This window comes from Halichoerus grypus, chromosome 10 (genome assembly GCF_964656455.1).
Source record: "Halichoerus grypus chromosome 10, mHalGry1.hap1.1, whole genome shotgun sequence".
NCBI classification, from domain to species: Eukaryota; Metazoa; Chordata; class Mammalia; order Carnivora; family Phocidae; genus Halichoerus; species Halichoerus grypus.
In genome coordinates, this window is record NC_135721.1 from 37733557 (window position 1) to 37757442 (window position 23886).

Consider the following 23886-nt stretch of genomic DNA (forward strand, 5'->3'; position numbering starts at 1 on the left):
TCTTTTCTACCAATCTCCACTAACAGCTATCTTCTTTAAAAACAGCACTGATCATAATGCTTCCCATGTCATTGCCTAGCACATAAGAGTAAAACTCCTAAACCTTCACGTCTCTCTATCAGGAGTTGGGAGACTTCTTCTGTAAAAAAGCCAGAGAGTAAATATTTTCAGCGTTGTGGGCCATCCACTCTCTGTCACAACTCCCCAGTTCTGCTCTTAGAGCACGAAGCAGCCCCAGGCAATACACCAACAAATGGGCATGCCTGTGTTCCAACAAAACTTTATTTATGGACACTGACATTTGAATTTCATATTCATTTTCATATGTCATAAAATAGTATTCTTCTTCTTCTTTTTTTCAACCATTTAAACATAGAATACCATTCTTAGTTCGCACACCATATAGAAACAGGTGGCAGCCGGATCTGACCCACGCACTGTAGCCTGTCCCGCCCTATCTAGCTGCAACCCTTTCCTATAATATGCATTCCAATCAAGCTAAACAACCTCTCATTCCCCCAGCAATTTAACTGCCACCTCCTTCAAGAAGGCTTCCTAAATTGCACCACTGAAAGTGCTCTTTCCCTCTCTCTGGCATTTTATCAGCACCAGTCTATTGGATGAGATTCTTCCTGCTTTGCACTATACATAGTATTTACCATATGTTTTCCCTCCTTCTCCTGTGTGGAGCACAGTCTCGGGAAAAAAGGGAGACCATAATTTGGGGAACTAAGGCACTCTTAAGGAAAGAGTTTCTGAGCTTCAGTAAGAACTCAGAGTTGGGAGATACAGGGGAAAAATCCTATAGCACACTACAATATACCATTTACAAAAATAAATTCCAGATGAACTAAAGAGCTAAATGAATAAATGTGAAATATGAAAAATAGATACTGTAGATAAACAAGTATATATTGACGTATAGAAGACCTTCTTTAAAAAGGTGCAAAAACCTATGAAGGAAAAGATTAATCCATATTACTACCTCAAAAATATAAAGTTTTGCATAAAAAGAGACACTATAAACACAGTTTCAAAAATAAAAGCAACAAAGTGGGAGAAAATATTTGTGACTTACATAATAGGAGTTAATAGAATATAAAAACCAGTAAGAAGCCCAGCAAGTCAATGGGAACGTGGGGTGAGCACGTAATGAGCAACTCACAGCGTGAAATAGGCTTAGTCTCAAACTAATCAGGGAGGAGGGAGGTAAGATGAGATACCATTTTACAAATCAAACTAGTAAAAAGTAAAAGGATTGATAACATGGAGTGTTGGCAAGGATGTGAGGAATGGCTCTCCCATCAGTGGTACAGAAGAAAATTGTTAGAGCCTGTGTGGAGCGCCGTTTAACAACACTCACTAATATTTTCAATGTGAATTCTCTAACACCTAGCAATGCCATTGTTGTATGTCTCCCTAGAGAAGTGTTTAAACTCATACCAAAAAAAAAAGCATATAAAGGATACAATAGCCAAAAACTGGAAACAAATACCCATGAGTAAGAAAAGGTTAAACTGTGGTACAGCCATACTTGGAAATAACCTGTGGTAGAGTAAACGTCCGAGGCAGATCTATTAAGTGCCATCGTAGGACTCTCTCTGACAAAACTTTAAAAAAAAAAAGAAAGTTTCTGAACAGGATCACCTGTACAATATCATGTGAATTTTGTTAAAATATGAAACAAAATTATCTATTTATATAGATATACATGCATTTATGTGACCATGGATTGTTGGAACACCAGATAAAAGTCATCACCTTTGGTGTGAGAAGTCAAGAGAACTTTTTGCATTATTTATATTGAATTTTCTGCAAGGAACTAATTGTGTGGAACTATTTTTTTAAGTGAGCCATGACTTTTTAAAGAAGTAATTGACTCAGTCTGTTAAGTGTCTGCCTTTGGCTCAGGTCATGATCCCAGGGTCCTGGGATCGAGCCCCACATCAAACTCCCTGCTCAGCGGGGAGTCTGCTTCTCCCTCTCCCTTTGCCTCTCCCCCTGCCTCTTGTGTGTTCTCTCTCTCCCTCTGTGTCAAATAAATAAAATCTTTAAAAAAAAAAGTAGATGATTTATAGTAAAAATATTGGGCTTGAGGGGTGCCTGGGTGGCTCAGTTGGTTGAGTGTTGGACTCTTGGTTTTGGCTCACGTTGTGATCTCAGGGTCGTGAGATGGAGCCCCCCCCCACCTTGGGTTCCACGCTCAGCGCAGTCTGCTTGAGATTCTCTCTCTCCCTCTCCCTTTGCCTCTCCCCGCCTACCGCTCCCGCACATGTGCTCTCTCTATATATATATTAAAAAAAAAATAGGCTTGAAGACATGGTTCCAGTTAACTAATCCCTGATTTTGGACCATAGTTTTCTCATCTGTAAACTGGGCAACACAATACCTCCTCTTGTGGCTTTGGTAAAGAGCAGATGAAATGATACACGTGAGGGCGCCTGGGTGGCTCAGTCGGTTAAGTGTCTGCCTTCAGCTCAGGTCATAATCCAGGGTCCTGGGATCAAGCCCAGGATCAGGCTCCCTGCTCAGCGGGGAGTCTGCTTCTCCCTCTCCCTCTGCCTGCCACTCCCCCTGCTTGTGTGTGCATGCACATGTTCTTTCTCTGTCAAATAAATAAAATCTTAAAAAAATGATGCATGTGCCATCCAAACAAGGCATGTCATTACTGTCCCTTGGATTCCTGAGGAAACTGCAGTTGGGTCTGACCTCCAGACCATTAGCAGCAGCTCTGTCATGCCCAGAGAAGCATCTGTGCACAGATGAAAAGGCACGGAGAGGAAAGAGGTTTTCTAGGGCCACACAGCTGATGAGCTACACAGGAGGAGGAATGTAGTAGAAACAAGGTCTCTTCAACCAAGCCTCTTGGGATCTGACACAATTCCCAAAGCCTCCTCCTAACTGAGATCTTCTCCTGGGAACAAGTCTTGTTTTCAGAGGAGATTGTTTGTGTGTTTATGCCTGAAAAAGAAGTTTAATTTTCTGCTGAATTTGGATTTTGTACAGGTGCCCAGAGAACTTTGGGCCTGAAGTTGGCTATGAATAAATCGAATAAACAGTTGTTGATGGTATCAGCTATTTTTGCCTTGACCCATCTCCCCTCCTGTGACTGCCCCCACCACTCCCCCTGTCCTGTGGGCACCCCAACAACAGAGCACCCTCTGTGCCCATGAGTGCTGATTGATTTGTAAAGAGCCAGTTTTGGCATCTATATTCATGCAAATGTAGACTTTTCCACTTACCTTCTTTTTTAAAAATGGATTCCCACTAGGTTAAAGAAAGTGATTTGGGGGGATGGGGTGTCTTAGTTAATCTATATTCGATCTTCAGAGTATATACTTTTTCTCTATACACTAGAGGCACATTAACCATCCCATGATTTTCTAGGATTTCATGGAGTAAACATGGGGTAAACATGGAGATATAAAATTAAATGTATCTTCTCCACACAACCTGGCCTCATTCAGTCAAATCAGGACGGGGCAGTGCTAAGCTCTGACAATGATCCCCAGGAGACTTGCTGTCTAGGGGGGTGGAGATCAACCCACATAATCCATCATGGCGACAGTATGATCCATGCTGTGATCCTGGTGGGTACAAGCTCCAGACATTTCAGCTGACTCTCAAAGCATTCAAGGATATTTGCCTGGCCGGGAGGCATGGTATAGGCATGGTATAAATGGAGACTTGGCAAAAGATGAAGCAGAGGATACAGAGTCTCTGTTGTGAATATTCTTTTACTCTGGTAAGCAGTCTGGACTCGATCCTGGAGATAGTGGGGGATCAATGAAGAGTTTTTAGCTGCAAGAATAGCATGATACTGAATGCAATGTAGAGGATTATTCTGGCCATGGTGTCAAGGTCCAATGAGAAGAGTCAAGGCTGAATTCAGAGACACCATTAAGAGACTGTGGCAGTGGCCCAGGTGAGAGATGTGGGGGCCTGAACCAAGGCATTGCCTGTGAGATGAGAAGCACATTGGAAAGATATATGTCAGGGATGTATCAGCAGGAAACAAGGCTCACTCAAAAGGGTTCTCCCAATGAGAATTTAATGGAAGCACTATTTACACAGGTGTGGTTTGAGTAAAGGGAGCCCACAAGGAAGGCGAGGCACCCAGGGACGAGCAACCACCGAAAGCCATTACCGTCCATAGGCCTGAAGGGACAGTGTGGGGAACTGCATTACTTAAATTCACTGAGCACTGGAGCCATTGGAAAGCCACCCAACAGGAGCTGAACCCTGGATAGGCAGAGAGGGGGCAGGAAAGGGGGCTTGCTGTGGGGAATAACATGCCACCTCTCGATCCTTCTGCCTTCCCTTCTTCTATTGGGTCCTCCCATTGGCTGAACAGGAAAGCAGAGATCAGCCTTCTGGGCACAGAGCAAGGGGTGGAGCAAGGATGTAAGATAAATGGAGACAAACTAGCACAATGGGAATTCCTTCAGTCACAAGTGGAAAAAAATACTTCCTCTCACTTAGACTAAAATTAAAGGTGGGTGGGGGGAAGAGGCAGTTCACTGACTCAGAACTGGAAAGAGCAGGTGGGTCCAAAGTCTTACAACAATGTTACCAATAGTTCTCTCTTCTATCCAGTCCTTTTTCTCCCTCAATGCTAGCTGTGTTCTCCCAGAACTTTCCAAACAGCAGTGAGTATGACTACCGTCACCTCCAGGGTCACAAACTGAAAGTTGCATTCCTAGAGCAGAGCAGGCAGGGACTCTTCCTCCTCCAATTCAGAAGGGTCTTGGCAAGAATCCAATTGTCTAGCTTGGGTCACATACAGTGGTGTGCTGGAATCAGCTAGGACCAGCTCCCAACTCAACATACAGCTTGGTAGCTTAGACATTGGCCATGGTGAGGGTATGTATATATACCATAAAAATCAGCAAATGTCACAAATCTGGGCTCTTCTCAACAATGTTGTTAAATATTTACCAGCACTGTGTGTCAGGGAATGCTGCATCACGATAGGTCCAGGCTGGGTCCTGAGCAGCCTCCTATGAACTTCATAGTGCAGAGGAGAATCTCTAGAGTGTGAGTTAGTACTGTTTTCAGAAGTGGAGAAATGCCGGGCTGAAGAGACTGGCTCAGAAGCCCATTATAGCGGGTGAAGGAGAGGGAGGCACCTAATAGCCCAGATATTGGGGAACTAGGTGGATGCTGGGTGGTTTGGAGGGAAATGATGAGTTCAGCTATAAACAGTATGAAGGGCCTGAACACCTACCATTGTGAGCAAGACAAAATTTCCCTCAAGAAACACACTCTGACAAGCTGGATGGTGAATAAGGAGAAAGAACCATCCTTCGAGGCCAAATGTAAATACCACTGAAGGACACAAACCACACATCTGGAACACTATCTTCTGCTTCAAATTGTAGGTCCCTGCACTGCCCCCGGCTCTTTGCCATACCCAGTAAGGTGCCTGGTCTACAAAGGGATTCCACCATACCACACCTGCCCAGGACAGGCGGGCAGAGGAAGGCAGTGAGAGAGGGCTGTGTTTCACTTAGTAAGCACTTAGAACCCCTGTCTTGGTGAATGAGGAAGAGAAAGAACGCAAATTGCACATGGCTGCCAATGTGATGCAAGGGAAGGAAGATTCATTCTCCTGGATCCTGGAGCTCCAGATTCAAGTCCCGGTCTTCTGCTCAACGGCTTGCAGGTGTGCATAAATGACTTCTCTGAGGGCTTAATAGCAAGCCTGCTGTAGGAGGCAGAATCATGACCCCAGAGATGTCCACACACTGGCCTGCAGACCTGTGAATATGTCACCTTACATGGCAAAGGGCGTTTGTACATGTGATTAACGTAAAGACCTTGAGATGGGGAGATTACCCTGGATTACCCCAGTGGGCCCAAGGTATCCTTATAAGTGAAAGAGGAAGGCAGGAGGGTCAGAGAAGGAGTGATAAGGTTGCTGACTGGGACCACAGACCAAGGAGTGTGGGTATTCTAGAAGGAGTTTCTGGAAGCTGGAACAGGCCAGAAACAGATTCTTCCGTCAGAGTCTCCAGAAGGAACTTAGTCCTACTGACACCTCAATTTTAGCCCTGTGAGACCCCATTTTGGATTTCTGACCTCCAGAACTGTAAGATGATAACTCTGTGTTATTTTAAGCCCCTGGGGTTGTAGTAATTTGTTACAGCAACTATAGGCCATAAATATAGCTCCTAAAGACATTGGGGAAACCTTAGTCCTGTGCCTGGACCAGACTGTTCTCAGACCAAGCTGAGCTGGGCTGCTGATAATGAGGATGAGTTCATGCCAGAGTTATGGAACACATGTGGTGGCCCTGGTCGTGCTGTGTGTTGTTCTTCCCTGAGACTGATGAGGTACTCTTGGGTGCGTTACATACAGATTGGGTGATCTGTATGTAATGCTGGGCCAGGGGCAGGCAAGGGAGCTTCCGGAAGTGCTGTTTATCCTCACGCACTGGATGTTATCATCTGTTATCATGGGCACACCTCGGACCAGGGGCTTGCACCTCTGACTGCCCTCCGATATGTTGCCACTCTTTCTGCTGTGTGCCCCAGCTCTACTGATTCTCTCCTGCAGCCTTTAGAGAAGAAAACCCTGAGCAATTGGCCCAAGCCGTGGCTGTATCTGGCCCTAAATACATGTGTCTGTTGATACATTGGTGGTGCGGTGAGCAAGTGGCTTAGTTGGAAGGGGAGTAATCAGAGGTCTTAGATTTGTTTAGGCATGGCCCTCAGGGGTACAGGCTTCATAATGCAGATTTCACCCCAGCATAAGTAAAGATTTCTTTAATGGTGTTTTTAACTCTTCATTCTGTTACTTCCATGTAGCAAACCCCATTTTTAGAGATCGCCAACACCACAGATTAATGTGTTCTTCTGAAGTTAAGCCAATTGCTCCAGTATATTCTCACCATGGCCAATGTCAAGCTATCAATGTGATGTTGCCGAATGCGGGGTATGGAAGAGATGGGCACAGTCAGCTCTCGAGAGCTGGCCACCCACTGCTGCTCCTGCTGACCCTTCACCTTCACTTTCTCTGTAGGGGCAGGGATCCTCAACAGAAGCATGGCTGGAGTGCCCCTGGGGCGCTTAGAACGGGCCAGACACTGTTCAAAGGGCTTTCACATTTTAAAAGCTTAATTCTCACAGCACATCCGTGTGGCAGGTAGGTACGTAGAAACGGGCCTGGGTGAACTCACCAGTCCCAGGTCATACAGCTGACAACGGGAGAGCTGAGATAGGAACGTCACTGGTCTCAGTGTCCATAATCTTTTTTTTTTTTTTTTAAAGATTTTATTTATTTATTTGACAGAGAGAGACACAGCGAGAGAGGGAACACAAGCAGGGGGAGTGGGAGAGGGAGAAGCAGGCTTCCCGCCGAGCAGGGAGCCCGATGCGGGGCTTGATCCCAGGACCCTGGGATCATGACCTGAGCTGAAGGCAGACGCTTAACGACTGAGCCACCCAGGTGCCCTCAGTGTCCATAATCTTAAAAAGTACACTGTTCTCTAAAACTGCATTGTCTAATACAGGAGCCAGTAGCCACGTTGGCTATTTAAACTGAAATTAAATAAAATTTAAAATTCAGTTCTTCACTCACACTAGACACCTTTCCCGAGCTGGAACAGTCACACGTTGCTAGTGGCTACTGTATTGGACAACACAGACACAATATATTTTCATCATCACAGAAAGTTCGATTAGACAGCACTGCTCTAAACAGACTGCCAGAAGGAAAGAAGTCACACATATTTGCTTGGAAATACAGACGATTTAATGGCCTTTGTTGACTGCTGTAACATAAAAACTCAAAATATGCAGTTTCAAGTCTCTTCTGCTCTGAGATAAGCAAATTCACTCACTTATTCATTCATTCAACACACACTAACTGAGCACCTACTATGTTCCAGGACCCAGGCTAGGTTCTGGGGATAGAAAGATAAATAAAGGGACACGGCTCCTACTCACAATCTGGTGGAGGAGGCAGACAAGTAAAAGGCAATTATAATGCCATGAGGAGAGTGCTCTGGTGGGGGGGTTCAAGGGTGATGTGAGAGACTCAGACAGGGAGCCAGCAGAATCTAAGGCATTTGGGAAAGGCTTCACAGAAGGGGTGATTTCCTCACTGGATGTTTAAAGATGAATAAGGAGTTGACAGGTTTCAGATATTTTAGATAGAATGTTTCAAAATTCGAGAGGCACAGGAGAACATGAGTCACTCAGGGACCCATGAGTGAGCAGGTTTGACTGATGTCTAGGATGCAGTGGAAGTGAGTGACTAGAGCAGAAGTCAAGTGTTCTTGGGTGGTGTGCTGAGGGACAGATGTTGGGGAGGGGACAAGGGAAAGAGAAAGTTTCATTTTGGATGTGCTGAGTGTGATGTGCCTGGAGAACATTCGAGAGAGCATGTGGGGCTGGAGCTCAAGAACAAGGTCTGGGAATATAGAGTTAAGAATATCAGACTCAAGGTGGTGATTAAACAAAGGGCCTGGCTGGGCTCATGCAGGGAGTGTGTGCAGAGTGAGATGAGAATGAACCAAGAGTGACCAGAAGGAACAAAGACAACCCCAGGAAATGCCAATGTATCGGGGGCAGGTAGAGAAACGGGGTTAGGGAAGAAGACGGCGAAACCACATACATCAGAGGATGATCACAAGGACGTGATATCCAGAAATCAAGGGCCTGGAGTGTCAACTGATGCAGAGAAGCCAAATAACATACGGACTAAAAGCAGGCCACCAGAGTTGACCTTGTATGAGCCATTTTAGTGGAGTTCAGAAAGGCAGCCTGCGGTGGGTTCAGGAAGAAATTGAAGAAAGTGAAGAAAGGCAGATAATAACTATGAGGTTCAAGTCCTTTAAAAAAAATACTCAGCTGTGAAGATTATGACCCAAGAATCCTCAGCATGGTTGTTGATAAAGAAGGCAGCAGATGGAGGAATGTCAAGGATCCAGGGTGGGGAGGGAATTAGAGGTGAAGCAAGGCCCCAAGGACATCAGAGGGAAAGGGGCCCAGAGCACAGGTGGAGAGTTAGCTTTGTGGGAGGAGAGGGGTTCCCATTCCACTGGTGTCAGAAGGAGGAAAAGAAGGTCAAGCACAGATAAGACGTGCATGAATGTGGGAAGAGGATTGAGGGCGTCCCATCTTCTGACCTCTGTTCCTCTACAAAGCAGGAGATGAGCTTCTGCAGAAAGCCGAAGACTGGAGGACAGGAGTGAAGGCCTGAAATTGCTACTGGGCAAAAGGGAGAGAGAGCCAATGAGGGGCACATGAAACACTTCTGGGCTGTGCCCAAAGGCCAGCTGAGGTTGGCAAGGAGTCTGTAGAAGTGCCTGTGTTCAGAAAGGTACTGTTCTCCCGGGCTGTGCTTAGCATCTCCTGGAGCAGCACAGGGAAAACAAGACAGCTACATGAACCCAGGGTTGGGACTCTGCCAGGCAGGAAGGGAGAATGGGCAGATAGGAAGGAGGGCTGATGAACTGGCTTATCTGGAAGGAAGTAAAGACAGGAGGAGGGTGAAATACTAGAGTATACATGATGTCATCTAGTAATCTGGGGTGGAGAAAAAAGAGGTGAAAAGGTAGGAAGCAATGACCAGAAAGTTAGACATGAGAAATTATGACCAGGAGAGGGTATTAATGAAGAAACTGGAAAGTCATCTGTCATTGAGTAAATTGAGAATCTGTGAAGCAAGAGGATTAGACGATTTTTGTAAGTGGACATTGAAGAGACCAAATTTGAGGCAGAGGGGATGGAAAATGAGACCATGAATATGGGAGAATGACCAGCGGAATGGCAAAGGACAGTGACAGAGAAGGGAAGAGGCTTGGGGGGAGATTTTATAGGAGGGCAGGAGAGTGATCATTTGAATGTGCACTGGGTTCCTGGGAGATTGCTGGTGCCATCTCTAGGCCTGTTAGTATGAAAGCTTAGAAGACTGTCAGTCTTCCTGTGAAAGCTTCTAGAGAAGGGGGTATCCTTGAAGAAGAGCTGAATGCCAGGTATGAGTATTTTGCAAAGAGGTAGCACATTCACAGAGCTTTGGGCCAATTTTTGGCACATTTGCAGAGCCATTGGAGAGGTTAAGCGAGAGGCAGCAGATGGTTCTGAGGATGAAGGGGGTAGTTGGAGGAGCTAACACTTTAGGCACAGATGATAAATATGGGGCTTGGTGGAATCACTTCAAGATGGTAGCTAGAGCTCTGGGGTCAAGGGTGGCCCAAGATGGTATGGAAGACTTGGTGACACCCCTAAATGGATAGCTTTGCTCCAGGATTCCCCTAAAACACTGGTGAGAATTTTAGAACTCCAGAAGATAACAGGACAGCTAGATTGGCTGATTCCAAGACCCTCACTCTTGGATGGAAACCACAGCAACCTCCCAGGATGTGATGGCAAGTTGGTCATATTCCCAAGGAGATCCTAACCTAGGCGTGTGGAGTCTGGATTAGACATTCCTCCTGGTGAGAAGAGCAGAGGTCCCGGGGCATGGGCAGTGAAAGAAATTAAGCAAAGGAAATCATAATTATTCCTTACTAAGAACAGAAATTTACTGGGGGCCACTGATGATGTGTAAGCTGGTAAAGACCATCCAGGCACATGTAACCAAATAAAACTCCCAAAAACCAATTCTGCTGAACCATGGGCAGTGAAAGAAATTAAGCAAAGGAAATCATAATTATTCCTTACTAAGAACAGAAATTTACTGGGGGCCACTGATGATGTGTAAGCTGGTAAAGACCATCCAGGCACATGTAACCAAATAAAACTCCCCAAAACCAATTCTGCTGAACCTAAGACCATCAGGTATGTGTGTTTCCAAATTTCTCCCTCAGCTTCATCCTGCTAAGACTTCAGTCCTGGTTGGCCAATGGCCAGGAAAATCTCAGATATCGTCCAAGTGGCACCCACATCACAGGGAATCAAGGCTTGGCAGTGAGGGTGGGGGAAGGAGACACTCCTTCTGGGTGTTTTAGAAATAGTTTCCAAATAATACTTGGAATCCAGACCTTAAACTGAGGCCTCAAGTGGCTAGGGCAAAGCCCCACCTCTTTCTGCATATTCACCTCATTCTCATATTTACTAAGAGGTTTTGGTTCTCTGAGTAGAAACTAAATGGCCCAAACATGGCCCCTTCTTCATAATTCCACGCTAACCTGAAGAAATTGAACATCACCCATCCTCATCAGATAAGACCGCAGTATTCCAGACCATGAGTAAGACTAGCAGTCCCAGAGATATATGCACAGATAGGTGAGCAGCCATCTGAGACTCCAGGCACTTGCCACCCTCAGCTCAAATGTCATCTCCTCCATGACACACTTCCCAATGCTTACACACACACCCCCCACATACCAGACATGTGCCTGCCACTGCACCCCCCTATATAGTTTACCATTGCATTTATTATACTGTGCTTTAATTGTTTACATTTTGCCTCCCCAGCTACATTTGAAGCTTCTTTATCCCTAGGGCGTTCCACCCAATAAATATTTGTAGGATAAGATGGGCTAGCCTGGGCTGGGATAGAGTTCAATTGGGAATTGAACTAAGTTTAAATGAACCAAAATGAACTGAGGAATACAGAACAGTACATTCCCAGAGCAACAAGAGTGAACATTATTCTGCCTTCCTCATCAAGGGTCTTCCCAGAAACCCACTACCTCCAGAATGTCTCCCCAGTTCCCCAGCCACGGTGCCCCTCCCCCACCAGACAGGTCCTCATTGCTTCTTATGGAACAGAGCCGGGGCTGGCTCATTGCTGGGCTCGGCCATGACCTGCATGGGCTGGTTGTTGAGGGCGGCCTCGCGCATCTTGTGGTACATGAACTCGTTCTGGCGGAACATGCGCAGCTCCATCTCCGTCTGCACCCGCATGGCCTGTGGGACACAGATACACCATGAACAGTGATGACAGGCTTCATATACTAGGCATAAAGTTAGTCTTCTCAGACATTTTATGGCACCAAAGTCTGTCCTCTTTCCCTGTACCATACTGCCCTGAGGACAGTCCTTTGGATCCTGTCACCCTCAAAAAAACCAGCTCTTCAAACCACAAAGGAAACCAGCAATTATTAAGAGCATGCCATTTGCTAGGCACTGTTCTGAGGGCTTTTCGCACATTAACTCACAGAACCCTTATTACAACCCTATCCCTTTTCTCCATTTTACTGATGAGGAGACTGAGGCCCATACATTCCATGTTTGCGCTCACACAGCTGGAAAGTGGTGACACTGGAGTTTAATCCCAGCAGTCTGATTCCAGAGCCTGTGCTCCCCAGTTCCACTCTATGCAGCACGTCTTCCAATGTACGTGGCTGCACGCACACTGCTGGGTAGGCTTTCTCCATCCATGCTTGGAGCATCTCGGGCTTCAAACCTCAACTTTGCCATCCACTCTCTATGTGACTATGGCCAGGCTAAGCCCTTCCAGGGGCCTCAGTTTGCTCAGATGTAAAACAAGGGAAGTGGACTAAAGCATTTCTGAATTCCCTTCTGGTCCAGTGGGCAATCTATGGACTTTCCAAAAGCAGAGTCCAGAACCCAGCTCCCATCTGTAGAGCGAGCTCAGACCAGAAAAGAAGGCCCAGCCCTGACATGCTACTTGCCTCTAAGTCCTTGGTGATTGGGTGGGAGGGTCCGTGTGTCACCAAGAGAATGGCATAGGCTTTGCAGATCATCCCGTGCCCCACCTCAATGTTACCAGCATGCCAGTTGGTCAGCCCTGCCCGCATCACGGCCATGCCCAGTTGGGCATTGTTGGGGTGGTAGAGCTTCCTGTGGGGACACAGCAAATAATTGTCACAGATAATCCCAACCTTCCTTATATCTGCACAGCATTTGACAACTTACCAAGTACCCTCATTGACTTGGTCCATCTGCTCTCCCACCAGTGCCATGAGGTATCTGCAGCCCGTGGAGCAGGGACTGAGCCACAGAGAAGGGGAAGAGTTACCAAACACCCCACATGGTGAGGCTGTGGGAGCTGAGACTGCCCTGGGCCACAAAGCCAAGTCCTCATGGGCAAAAGAGTCAGGACTCCACGAGAGAACAGGAAGTGGGGAGCTCTCGGGGATACCCCAGCCCTCTTCCTGGAAAGCAGTTCAGGGGAATAAAAAGAACTTGAATATCCTTCTTGGGACAGAACTGTAGTCTCACCTCCTTGGCACCCTCCTAACAGAGCTTCCTTTTAGCATATTGTACTAATTTTCCTGGCTTTTGTTTATGAGTAACATTCTCTCAAAAAAATGGAACCTGCTTGCGCCAACTTACTCATTTGGCCAAAGATACAAAGTCACATCCAACGTGGACATGGAAGGCAAGAGAAGACATTGGCAGAGGGAAGGCAAGGGCTTTGCATTTTATAATTTGTAAGCAAGGATGGCTAACACCTCATTCATTCATTCATTCATTCATTCATTTTTAAATAAAAGAAAAGGTTGCTTGTGCTGACTGCTAGGGGGAGAAACTTCTTGAAGCACTTAAAAAATCAGGCGGGACTTAGCCTTAAGAAAACCAAAAGCAGGAGATGCCGCCCATGTGATAGATGAGCTGGAGGATTTGGGAAAGACCAGGGATGACAGATAGGTTTCATCTCGGGTACCAGCCCTGATGATGTGGTCATTACTCCTCGGAGCACCGTGGTAAAAAGGCTCAGTGGTAAAGATAAAAAGGACCGCGATCGATTACTGATGCCTGCTGCGGGTTACAGGAGGGGGACGTAGCAACGTGCGTGCCGTCTACATGCCAGCCCTGAAACAGACACATTCCAGGGCACTTTCTGAGACCCAGCATTGCTACCTACATATAGCCATCCACCATCCTCCTGGCGTAGTACGAGGCCTCCTCAAAGGCCTGGAGGTAGGAGAGGACCTCGGAAACAGTGCTCAGCATCCGCAGCGTGTAGAGGTTGGTGTCGGCAAACACTGGCTCCTGCTTCTGCAGGCACTCCCGGCATAATTTCACAACCTGGAGGAGACACAGACCCTGCCCATTACCACTGCACTCACGTAGGGGAGCATCACCACGACACTGGACACTCATTCTTTTAAGGTTGAGGACATTGCTGATGGGGTGGAAAAGCACCGGTTTGTAACCAGAATAGCAAAACAGTCCTATTTGGCTGCAGAGGGATGAAGAGGGTACCGGTGGGAGATGTGGCTGACATGGCAACGTGCAAAGTGAGGTGTTCTCATCATCAGTAGGTGGCAGGGAGTTAGAAAGGGAGAGACTGATTGACTGACTGGTTCTCACAACAATACAATGACATAGGTACTACTAATATTCCCATTTTGCCAGATAAGGAAACTGAAGCACAGAGAGCGTAAGTACTTTGCCAAAGTCACACAGGTAGTAAAACATGGAGCAAGAATTCAAACTAAGCAGTTGTGCTTTATCTTAACCACCATTCCTGTGATTCTCCACTCTGGCCGGGCTCTGGAATTACTTGGAGACCTTTTTAAAAACAGCATTGTCTGGGCCCTACCCCAGACCAAGTGAAACCAAATATCTGGGGGAGGGACCCTGGCATCTGTACCTGGGTGGTCCTTATGCACAATGAGGTTGGACAATCATTCCCCGAGGGAAGTGTACAAGATAAGCTGGCAGAGAGGGAGGCTCCCAGGAGGCTGGGAGACCCACCAGGAGGATGTCGCATTGGTTCCGGTAAGGAATAAGTCGTGTGTTGGTCACCCCACTAAGGGCTCAAAAATGTGCAATGAATGAGTAAATGAGGAGGATGACGATAAAGGAAAAGCAGATAGAAACGAACACAAATTAATCTCTCACACTGCCATGCCATGGTGGCTTCCAAACTCAGCTACATGCCTGAGATGTTTAAAGAGCTTGGATTCACAGTCGGTTGCAGATTGGATGAATCACATCTGAGGGGGTGAGACAGAGGACTGTGCATTTCCAGCAAGCTGCCCAGGTGAATTTGATGCAAATGCTCTGCAGATCAGTGTTTGGCGGGGGGTCTCAACTTTGGGTGCCTGTTGAGATCACCTGAAAGTTTTAATTAAAAGTCCCGACGTCTGGGCTCCACCCCAAGAGATTTTGGATAAAATTGTCCTGGGTCGGTGTCTGAGCATCAGGATTTTTCAACGATTCTAGTGTACAGCCAGTTGATAATTCCTGCCGCTTTGAGAGCCAGGGCTGAATGCTCAGTAGAGACTGAACACTGCAGCCAGGACATACATTCAATTATGAAAAAGCAAGCAATCCACTGCCATCTCCATTCCTCCACCTCTGATGCCAACCTGAGATATCACAGATCCCCCGGGGACATTTGTCAGGCTGCCTGTGCTCTCCCCAGACCCAGCTTCAGTAGGCTGAACAATCACTGAGAACACACCTCTAAGAGGCACTAAAGGCAAGAAGAGTCACAGTCCAAACCAATGGACATCCTCCAGAAAAACAACCTGCTCGATAGCCTCCCCATCTCCACCCCACCCCATTTCCCCCCCTTGCCAGAGAACCATTCTGCTCTCTTCCCCTACCCATCCCTATAAAAATGAATTCTTACCTCATGGTACAGACCCTCAGAGCGAGCCCTGTCAATTTTTTCCAGTGTATCCTTGGAGAATTGTATCATCTCCTTTACCACCTCCTGAGACGGCTGGGAAAGAGAGGGATGATGAGTGAGACACCTCTTCACGAAGCAACCAACTGCATCTCTGAATAGCTGCCATCTTTGACATTCAGTGTCGTGCAAGACTGATGCCTTCCTCATTCTGAATGCTTCACCTCCGTACATGCTGCTCCAGATCCCTATAGCTTTTGCAGCTCCCTCATCAAGCTTCTGACTCAGGTGCATTTTCCACTGACCAAGCCCTGGAGCCTTGCTGCCAGCCGGTCATTCCCCACCTTGTGCTCATGCCTGGGTTTTGGGAGCCCAGGGCAGAATCTGACCTTGATCTCTGTGGTATTTTCTTTGGTATTTTGGATTTTCATTCTATCACCCGAAATATTTTCCATTGTTCCTCATTACTTCAAGTCAACCACATATTGCACAGGTATGCCCTTGCGTTTTAGTCTTCGCTCAACTCACTGATTTTTTTTTTTAAAGATTTTATTTATTTATTCATAAGAGATAGAGAGAGGCAGAGGGAGAAGCAGGATCCCCGCTGAGCAGGGAGCCCAATGAGGGACTCGATCCCAGGACCCTGGGATCATGACCTGAGCTGAAGGCAGAAGCTTAACCAGCTGAGCCACCCAGGCGCCCACAACTCACTGATTTAAATACTGACCAGCACAGGGCTGAGGACAGAAGCTTAAGGCTTGACCAAAAAAAATCCTTTTCCAGCTTGCCATTGGAGTTCATAAAAGAGGGGACTTGTGGCTGTGGGCATTTAAATCCTTTCAAAGTATCTTAGCATCCAGTTCCTATTTCTTTGTCTTGACCACGTGATATCATGCGAGAGTTTGTCAGCTGTCTCTGTGAAATTTGAATTCATTAGGCTTACAGCGTTTGCCTGAGCAGTCTAGTGCTCTTTTTTCTTTTTTAGGATTTAATTATTTATTTGAGAGGGGGAGGGGAAGAGGCAGAGTGAGTCATAAACAGACTCTGCACTGAGCACGGAGCCCAATGCAGGGCTTGATCTCATGACCCTGGGATCCTGACCTGAGCCAAAACCAAGAGTCAGACACTTAACCAACTGCACCACCCAGGTACCCCTTTAGTGATCTTTTTTTTTTTTTAGATTTTTTATTTATTTATTTTTGCGAGAAAGAGAGAGAGAGAGAGCAAGTGCACGAGCAGGGCGAGGGGCAGAGGGAGAAGCAGACTCCCTGCTGTTCAAGGAGTCTGATGTGGGACTCGATCCCAGGACCCTGGGATCATAACCTGAGCTGAAGGCAGACGCTTAATGGACTGAGCCACCCAGGTGCCCCTCTAGTGATCTTATTTTTAAAGAATGAAGTTTTGATTATTTCAGGGAAAGAGGTACCTTAATTAAAAAGCCCATAAGGGAATCATAATTTTGAAGAAAAAGTGCCAAACTTCTCAATGTCCAAAGAAAAAGTTTACTTGCTGTGCTCATCCATATCAGAAACTCTTTTCTAGAATTAACTTTTTTTCTTTTTTCTTTTGCTTAGGCAAATCTGATAAAACTTTCTTCCAAAATGAAAATAATTTTATTATTTATTTGGACCATAAAACTTATACATGGAAACTAAAAAAAATAAAACATATGAAAAAAGCATGGAATAAAAATAGAAATCCCTAGAATCCACCCAAAGATGAACACAGCATTTTGAGGAACATTTTCCAATGCATATATACAGGAATAATATTTAAAATATTTAACAAGTGGCACAGGAAAGGCACTGACCAATCAGAACAGACACTGAGCGTAAACAGCAAGCATGTCGATCACGGTCTTCTCGGTATGTACTGGCTGAACTGCATTCCTGTAGGCGTGCACATGCACGTGTGTATATGCCCAGAGCACCAAATATTTCTTCTAACTGGAAGAGGACCAGATCTCTGTCTATGGCCTGTTCTTTCACTCAGTAGGTATGGATATTTTCCCATATCAATATCAAAATATATCACCACTTTTAATAATTGTAGCATTTTCCACTGTATAAAGCCAGAATAATTTATTTAACCAGGTCTCCAGTTTTCCAAATTTTTCACTATAAGGAATTGAGTTCAGTGGCTCCATTTAGATTTGCTGCTTACATTGTTTTGTGAGGTCACCTTCACTAAACTACCAAAAAGTAACAGGAGGATGGGCATTCGTTCCCTTAAAAACATACTCCCTTAATAGATGGAGATCGGGATCTTCCCTCAGTCTGGCAGCTGTCCTGAGCCAGTTCTGCAGTGTCCACCTTGCAGTATGAGAGGCCCCCGGCCAGGACAGCTTGCTTCTGGGTTAGGATCTCCTAAAGGAACGGGCTTTCTATTTACGCTTCTACTCACCTCACTTACTTTGGCTTCTGTGGAGTTCTTGACTATCCCCACAACTTTGACTATCCTCATTTCCTTCTGTATCTGGCCTCTGCATATCTACCTATACTTGCCACATTGCCTGACTCCAACCATTGATGCGTCCACCACTGCTATGACTTCTGCTCACAGGCCTCACTCCTGGCCTCACCTTTGTCTTGATCTTTGATATGGCTGAGATTTCTGGCTTCTGGCTATCTTCTAGCCCCAGAGTACTACTTAGCCTTCTGTTAACTCGGACCTTGTCTTGGTTCCAGACAAGTCATTTAAGTGCATATTCACTTTCCTAAACTCATTTGAATCAAGCACATAAGTAAGAGGGGGTCCATGTCTCACCTGGTTGTACAGAACTCCATAACTGCTAGTCCAGAGGTGTACCAGTAGTCTGCCAAACCTAGATTCTTGGTGTCATCCATAGCTTGCTGCCCAAACAGTGGCTCATAAAATCAATCTAGTTTATGCCCACTAGTCTCTAATCTACTGCAAGTTCCATCATCTTTAAAACTCAATTCTTAGTGAATCTTCTGGAGTAATCAATAGCTTGCAGGGTAGAGTTGGAGAATACCAAGTGGTCAGATGTTAATAAAAAGTCTTGTTCAATTTGATGTTGTAAGGAAGAGTGTTACTTCAAGCTTTGGAAGTGAATCAAATTTTTTCAAGGAGGCAACTGCCAAGATTCTCAAAGCAACCTGGCTAGAAGGTTGTTAATTACATGTACAGCATGTGATAAAGCTATTCTGAGAAAGGAAATGGGGCTGTTCCACCTGGCTCCACTTTTCAGAGTAAAGGCAGGAGGAAAGCATGATCTGCAGATAGGATTTAAGAAACCCTACAGAGAGAGACTCCCCTCCCTAGAAGCACAAAGTAAATAGACAACCAGGAGGAAAAGAGTGAGGAGCTGGAGCAGGGGGAAATGCCAGTGGAGAAGGAGCCAGAGGAAGGCTAGAGGAGGAAGGCGAGGAGTCCACAGAAGGGGAGGAGCCACTGAGGGAGAGGAGCTAGAAGAGGAAGAGAAGAGCAAAAGAAGGATGCTGGTTCCCCAACCTTGAAAAACTAGTACATTCTTATCGTGAAAACCAGGGGTGAGGGCTGGGGAGAGAGAAAAAGAAAAACCTAAGCAACCTAAACAAGGAGGCTCCAAAGCTACAGTTGAGGGGAATGTTCTACATTTTGGTGTTATTTTCTCATTTTTTAAATATTTGGTTTTGATTTTTCTCCAGGTTACCGTATACATTTAACTTTGGAAGGGAGAAAAGAGTCTGGTCTCTTAACAAAAAATTAAGTAGTGGTGGGAGCAAGTTATGAAACAAATACTCAGGGCCACATATCAGGAAGGAAGACTGGCTGGCTTGCAGATAAAACACACATTATCCCACAGGTTCTAGAAGGTCAGGGTAAGGGTGGACACAGGAGCTAATTCTTTTCTGTAGCTCCTATGGTACTGTGCTTGGTGCCCTGCACATACATGCCAATATACAACGGCAGAATACAGAACCTTTGACTTTGTGAAAAGAAGGGTGTTCCTACAAAAAACCCGTATTAGGGGCGCCTGGGTGGCTCAGTCGGATAAGCCTCTGCCTTCAGCTCAGGTCATGATCCTGGGGTCCTGGGATTGAGCCCACCCCACACATCGGACTCCCTGCTCAGTGGGGAATCTGCTTCTCTCTCTCCCTCTGCCCCTACCCCCCGCTCATGCACAGGCTCTCGCACTCTCGCTGTCTCAAATAAATAAGTAAAATCTTAAAAACAAAAAAAAACATAATAATCCATGGGTCCCAACTCCTTTGTATCCTATCTGGAAAGGGTGACTCTCCACTTGTCCACACCAAGCATCATTGATCTATTGCTTATAGCCTTCTCCTCCTCCTTCTGTCTGTATCAAACCTGACTATGCTTACACAGGCATATGTGTGCGTGAATCTGTGTGTGTGTGTGTGTGTGTGTGTGTGTGTGTGTGTGTGTCCCTTTTATTTTTTATAAATGGCAGCATACACAGTGTTATGGGTTGAATTGCATTCTCCCAAAATTCATATGTTAAGTCCTAACCCCCAGTACCTCAGGATGCACCTTACTGGAAATAGGTCACTGCAGACTTAATTAGTTAAGATGAGGTCATAATGGCGTAGGGTGGGTCCTTAATCCAATATGACTAGTGTCCCTCTAAAAAGAATACCAGGTGAAGAGAAAGAGACACACAATGTGAAGAGACACAGAGAGAAGACAGCCATCTGAAAGCCAAGGAGAGAGGTCGGAGCAGAGCCTCCCCTCACAGGCCCCAGAGGGAACCGACCCTGCCAACATCTTGATTTCAGACTGCCAGGCCCCAGAACTGGGAGGGAGCATATTTCTGTTGTCAGCCACCCACTCTGGGGTCCTGTGTTATGGCAGCCCTAGCGAACTAATACAGTGGCAATGTTTGGCTCTTAATTCTTTTCCCTTAAGAAATAGAGCTCATTCCATATTTGTACACAAAAATCTACCTCATTGGTTTTAGTGACTGCAAGGTAATTTAATTTAAATATTTCCCTATTGGAGGTTATTTAGGTTTTATTCAGTCGTTGTTCTCAACAATGCTGCAATACATCTCTTTATACGCATACCTTTGTGCACATATGCAAGTAACTCTGCTGGGTAAATTCTTAGAAGTAGAACTGCTTGCGCAAAGAGTAAAAAACATTATATCTTAAGAATAAAAATAAGTTAGTGGCAGGGCACCTGAATGGCTCGGTTGGTTAAACATCTGCCTCTGGCTCAGGTCATGATCCCGAGGTCCTGAGATCCAGCCCCATGTTGGGCTCCCTGCTCAGCACAGACTCTGCTTCTCCCTCTCCCTCTGCCCCTCTCCCCCACCTGTACTCTCTTTCTCCCTCTCTCTCTCAAATAAATAAATAAAATATTAAAAAAAATAAGTTAGTGGCAAAAAAAAAAAGAAGTCTAGAATAGTCAGAGGATGAACAAGAGAAATGAATCAAGTAAAGAAATAGTGTTATCTGAACATTAGCACTGATAGCATTGAGTAATGAATTCATCGAGAGTGGCCCCACCACCTGCTTGTAGTCTTTGCTCTAATCAGAGGCAAACTTCTGCCCACACGTACAATGCAGAAGCTAAGTACATCAAGAAGCATATCTGTGTATCTGTATCTTAAATGTACTAGTGGACTGTGGATTATAGAGAAGGGCTCAGACAGCCTCCCCACAGGAGTCCAGCTCCTGGCTAAAAACCTATGTGTAATTTTTCAGACCTGACCACAGGCAATTACAAAGGCTCTACCTGGCATGCCTGTGTGGGAAAGTGCCCTCCCTTCAGAGCCTGTTGGGAGCCCAGTCAAGGACCCAGGTACCCTCTGCTGCTCATGTTCTTTGCACAGTTTCATTCCTAGCCAGAGGCCTTCATTCCTAGGCCTTACAGGGGAGGAGGAGGGAAACTTGAAGACACTCTCTCTCGCTCCAACTCAGTACCCAGCACTTTTCCACTCCTAGCCCTTCCCCCACACCTTCTACCTTACCATAAAAGTGCTGGAGCCCTTTGTTCTGAGCCCCCCTCAGCAGTGAGAAGACCCCCCCACATCTGTGCTGATCCACCTGGCCCTCCACCTGTGCACCTTTCCATGGGGGAAAATGGAACAGGAGGAGTCCAGTTTTAGCCTTTTGTTTATACCATTGCTGGTCTCTCTCCCAGCTTAGCTGAGCTTCTGACATCCCCCTCCAAAACCCTTCAGATGCTCAACGGTCTCACCATCAACCAGGCAACAGGCTCCTCAGGAGTTAAGCATACGAACCAATCTCCACATTGCCAATGTCCACATTACCCATTCAAGGGGACTAGGAATATCTTGGTGATAACCAGGCCACTAATCCCTTTGCCCATCTGGTCTCAATAAATGAAATTCTCAGCATTACTTAACCAGCAAAAGGGCAAAGAGAGGAACTAAAATTTACTCAGTGCCTACCCTATATGCCACTCCCTTTACAGATATTATTTTGTTCAATCCTCTTAACAACCCCTTCTGGTGGGTGCTATCATTCTTACTTTACAGAGGAGAAAACTGAGCAACTTCCCAATGCAAACTCCTGGCAAGGGGTGGCTCCAGGACGCTAGCTGGGACCTGTCGTCAGTGCTCTGTCCACTACCCCATAGCACCTTTCGAACAGTTACAGGCTGGTTCTCCAGGAACTAGCAGCCAGGGTGCGCTGATTAGCGGTGACCTCCAGCCTCACCGGCGCCTGGAGAAGTGGATTGCAAACACCCCAGTAGCAGGCCGCGTGTACCTTTGGGTCATCTTTGACCCCCAGAAACAGGTCATCCTTCAGCTTTTTTTGGCAGTGCTCACATGTGCAGTCAAAGTAGTACTGCTTCTTCAGCTGCTTCTTGCGCTCTTCGCTGACATTAAGGAAGTCGATATAGGACACTGTCAGCTCCTCTCCTTCTGAGATCTTGCCCAGGGCCCGGAGCTCAATTCTGGAGAGGGTAAAGGAAAGAGGAAGTCAAATCCAGGGCCATCAGAGTGGGGTTTCTGCTCTTCAAGGTCTCTAGGAGTTGAGTCTCAAAGACAGCTTCCACTAGCACTCTGAGAAAACTCCCATTCCCCCCCCCAAAAAAAAGGGGAAATGTGACCTAAAGGACAGTTTTCTGGATAATTCTGTTTTACTCATCGTAACAATCAAATCAGCTCCATTTAGTTAACTGCTCTGAAATCCAATTAAATAGATTCCAGGTAGAGGGCTGGGCCTGGTCACAAGGCTGTACCTAGCTTCCATGCCTGCAATTATCCCTGTACAGTTTGGCTACTGATGGCCTGCAACAAAGGGGACCAACCTCCCCATTTCACAAGGGAAGGCATTGCCACCCAGAGATGGGAAGGAACTTCCCCTGAGGTCCCACGGCACTTTGGCAACAGTCAAGATCAGAAATCAAGTGCCATGCATGCTTCACCTCACCATACTACTCTCCCTGGACAGTCCTCAGTCTGCCTCCCAGGTCTGCCATGTGCAGGAAAGGAGATACACCAAAGCCCTTGATTTTAGAGCTCTGCCAGTATTCTAAATAGTTCCATGTAGCCAATTCCTGGGCCAGTGTTGAGTGTGGATCTCTGATGTCTGGTCCTGGTGGGGTAAGTCAGCAGTTCTGCCCCCACCAACCCCTTCTCCAGGCACGGCTCCATTGTGGTATTCAACGGTGATTCAGTACCAGCTGAGTTAGGATTTCTAGCAGCTTTGCTCTCCATCATGATTCAGGCAGTTCTTGCAAGGTTTCAGAATATCTCAAATTATTTCAATCGTGTTAAGAGAATTTTCAAAACCAAATTGATTTAATGTCACTCAAACACGAAAATACGCATGCCCCATTTTACCTAACTCGGAACTGGGGATCAGGGGATGAATAGTGACCACCACTCCATTCTCCCTCTTCCATCTCTAACGCCCTGCAATTCTAGAGTTCAGCTAATTGAGCCACACATGGACAATTTATTTAAGCATTCCTTGGAGAGATGAGAAATGCAGCCCAGAGCCACAGAGACTTAGAACAAGGAAGGTCCCTAGAGACGCTCTCATCTTGACCTTTGCTCTATAGATGTGGAACCAAACGCCCAGGGGATGATGGGAATCATCTAAAGTCACGTGCAATGCAGGCCAACACAGACTCCAATGCACCAACTACTCCTATCCCTGCCTTCCCAGAGCCCAAACTCCCACACAGAGCTTTGTTCTTAATCCAAAGAGCATTTCAAGTACTTTCAAACCAAACCTGAGAAAAAGACCCATCTGGGGCCATTTATTTGTCATTAAGAAAAGTCAAAGCAAAATCTAACCTAAGCCACTAATTCACAATTGGCCAGAAGCAGTAAACAGAATAGTGTGAATAAATATTTATCAAAAATATCACAGTTATGGGTGCTATTTTCAGAAGCCAGTCTGGGTGGGAAGTTGGGGGTTATAAACAAACACAGTCCTT

The 23886-nt window shown here is 46.0% G+C and overlaps 1 protein-coding gene across 1 annotated transcript in view; it reads right to left on the reverse strand.

Moving 5' to 3' along the window:
* Nucleotides 1-7732: 7732 nt before the first annotated feature.
* SMYD1 (SET and MYND domain containing 1) overlaps nucleotides 7733-23886 on the reverse strand; it is a 47706-nt gene continuing 31552 nt past the window's right edge. Inside the window, exons 5-9 of the mRNA XM_078057426.1 lie at nucleotides 22203-22392; nucleotides 15505-15597; nucleotides 13786-13949; nucleotides 12590-12758; nucleotides 7733-11861 (exon numbers count right to left, since the gene is read on the reverse strand). Of these exons, the coding sequence (XP_077913552.1) occupies nucleotides 11703-11861; nucleotides 12590-12758; nucleotides 13786-13949; nucleotides 15505-15597; nucleotides 22203-22392 (775 nt within the window). The 3' untranslated portion in view covers nucleotides 7733-11702. The remainder of the gene's footprint in view (nucleotides 11862-12589; nucleotides 12759-13785; nucleotides 13950-15504; nucleotides 15598-22202; nucleotides 22393-23886) is intronic.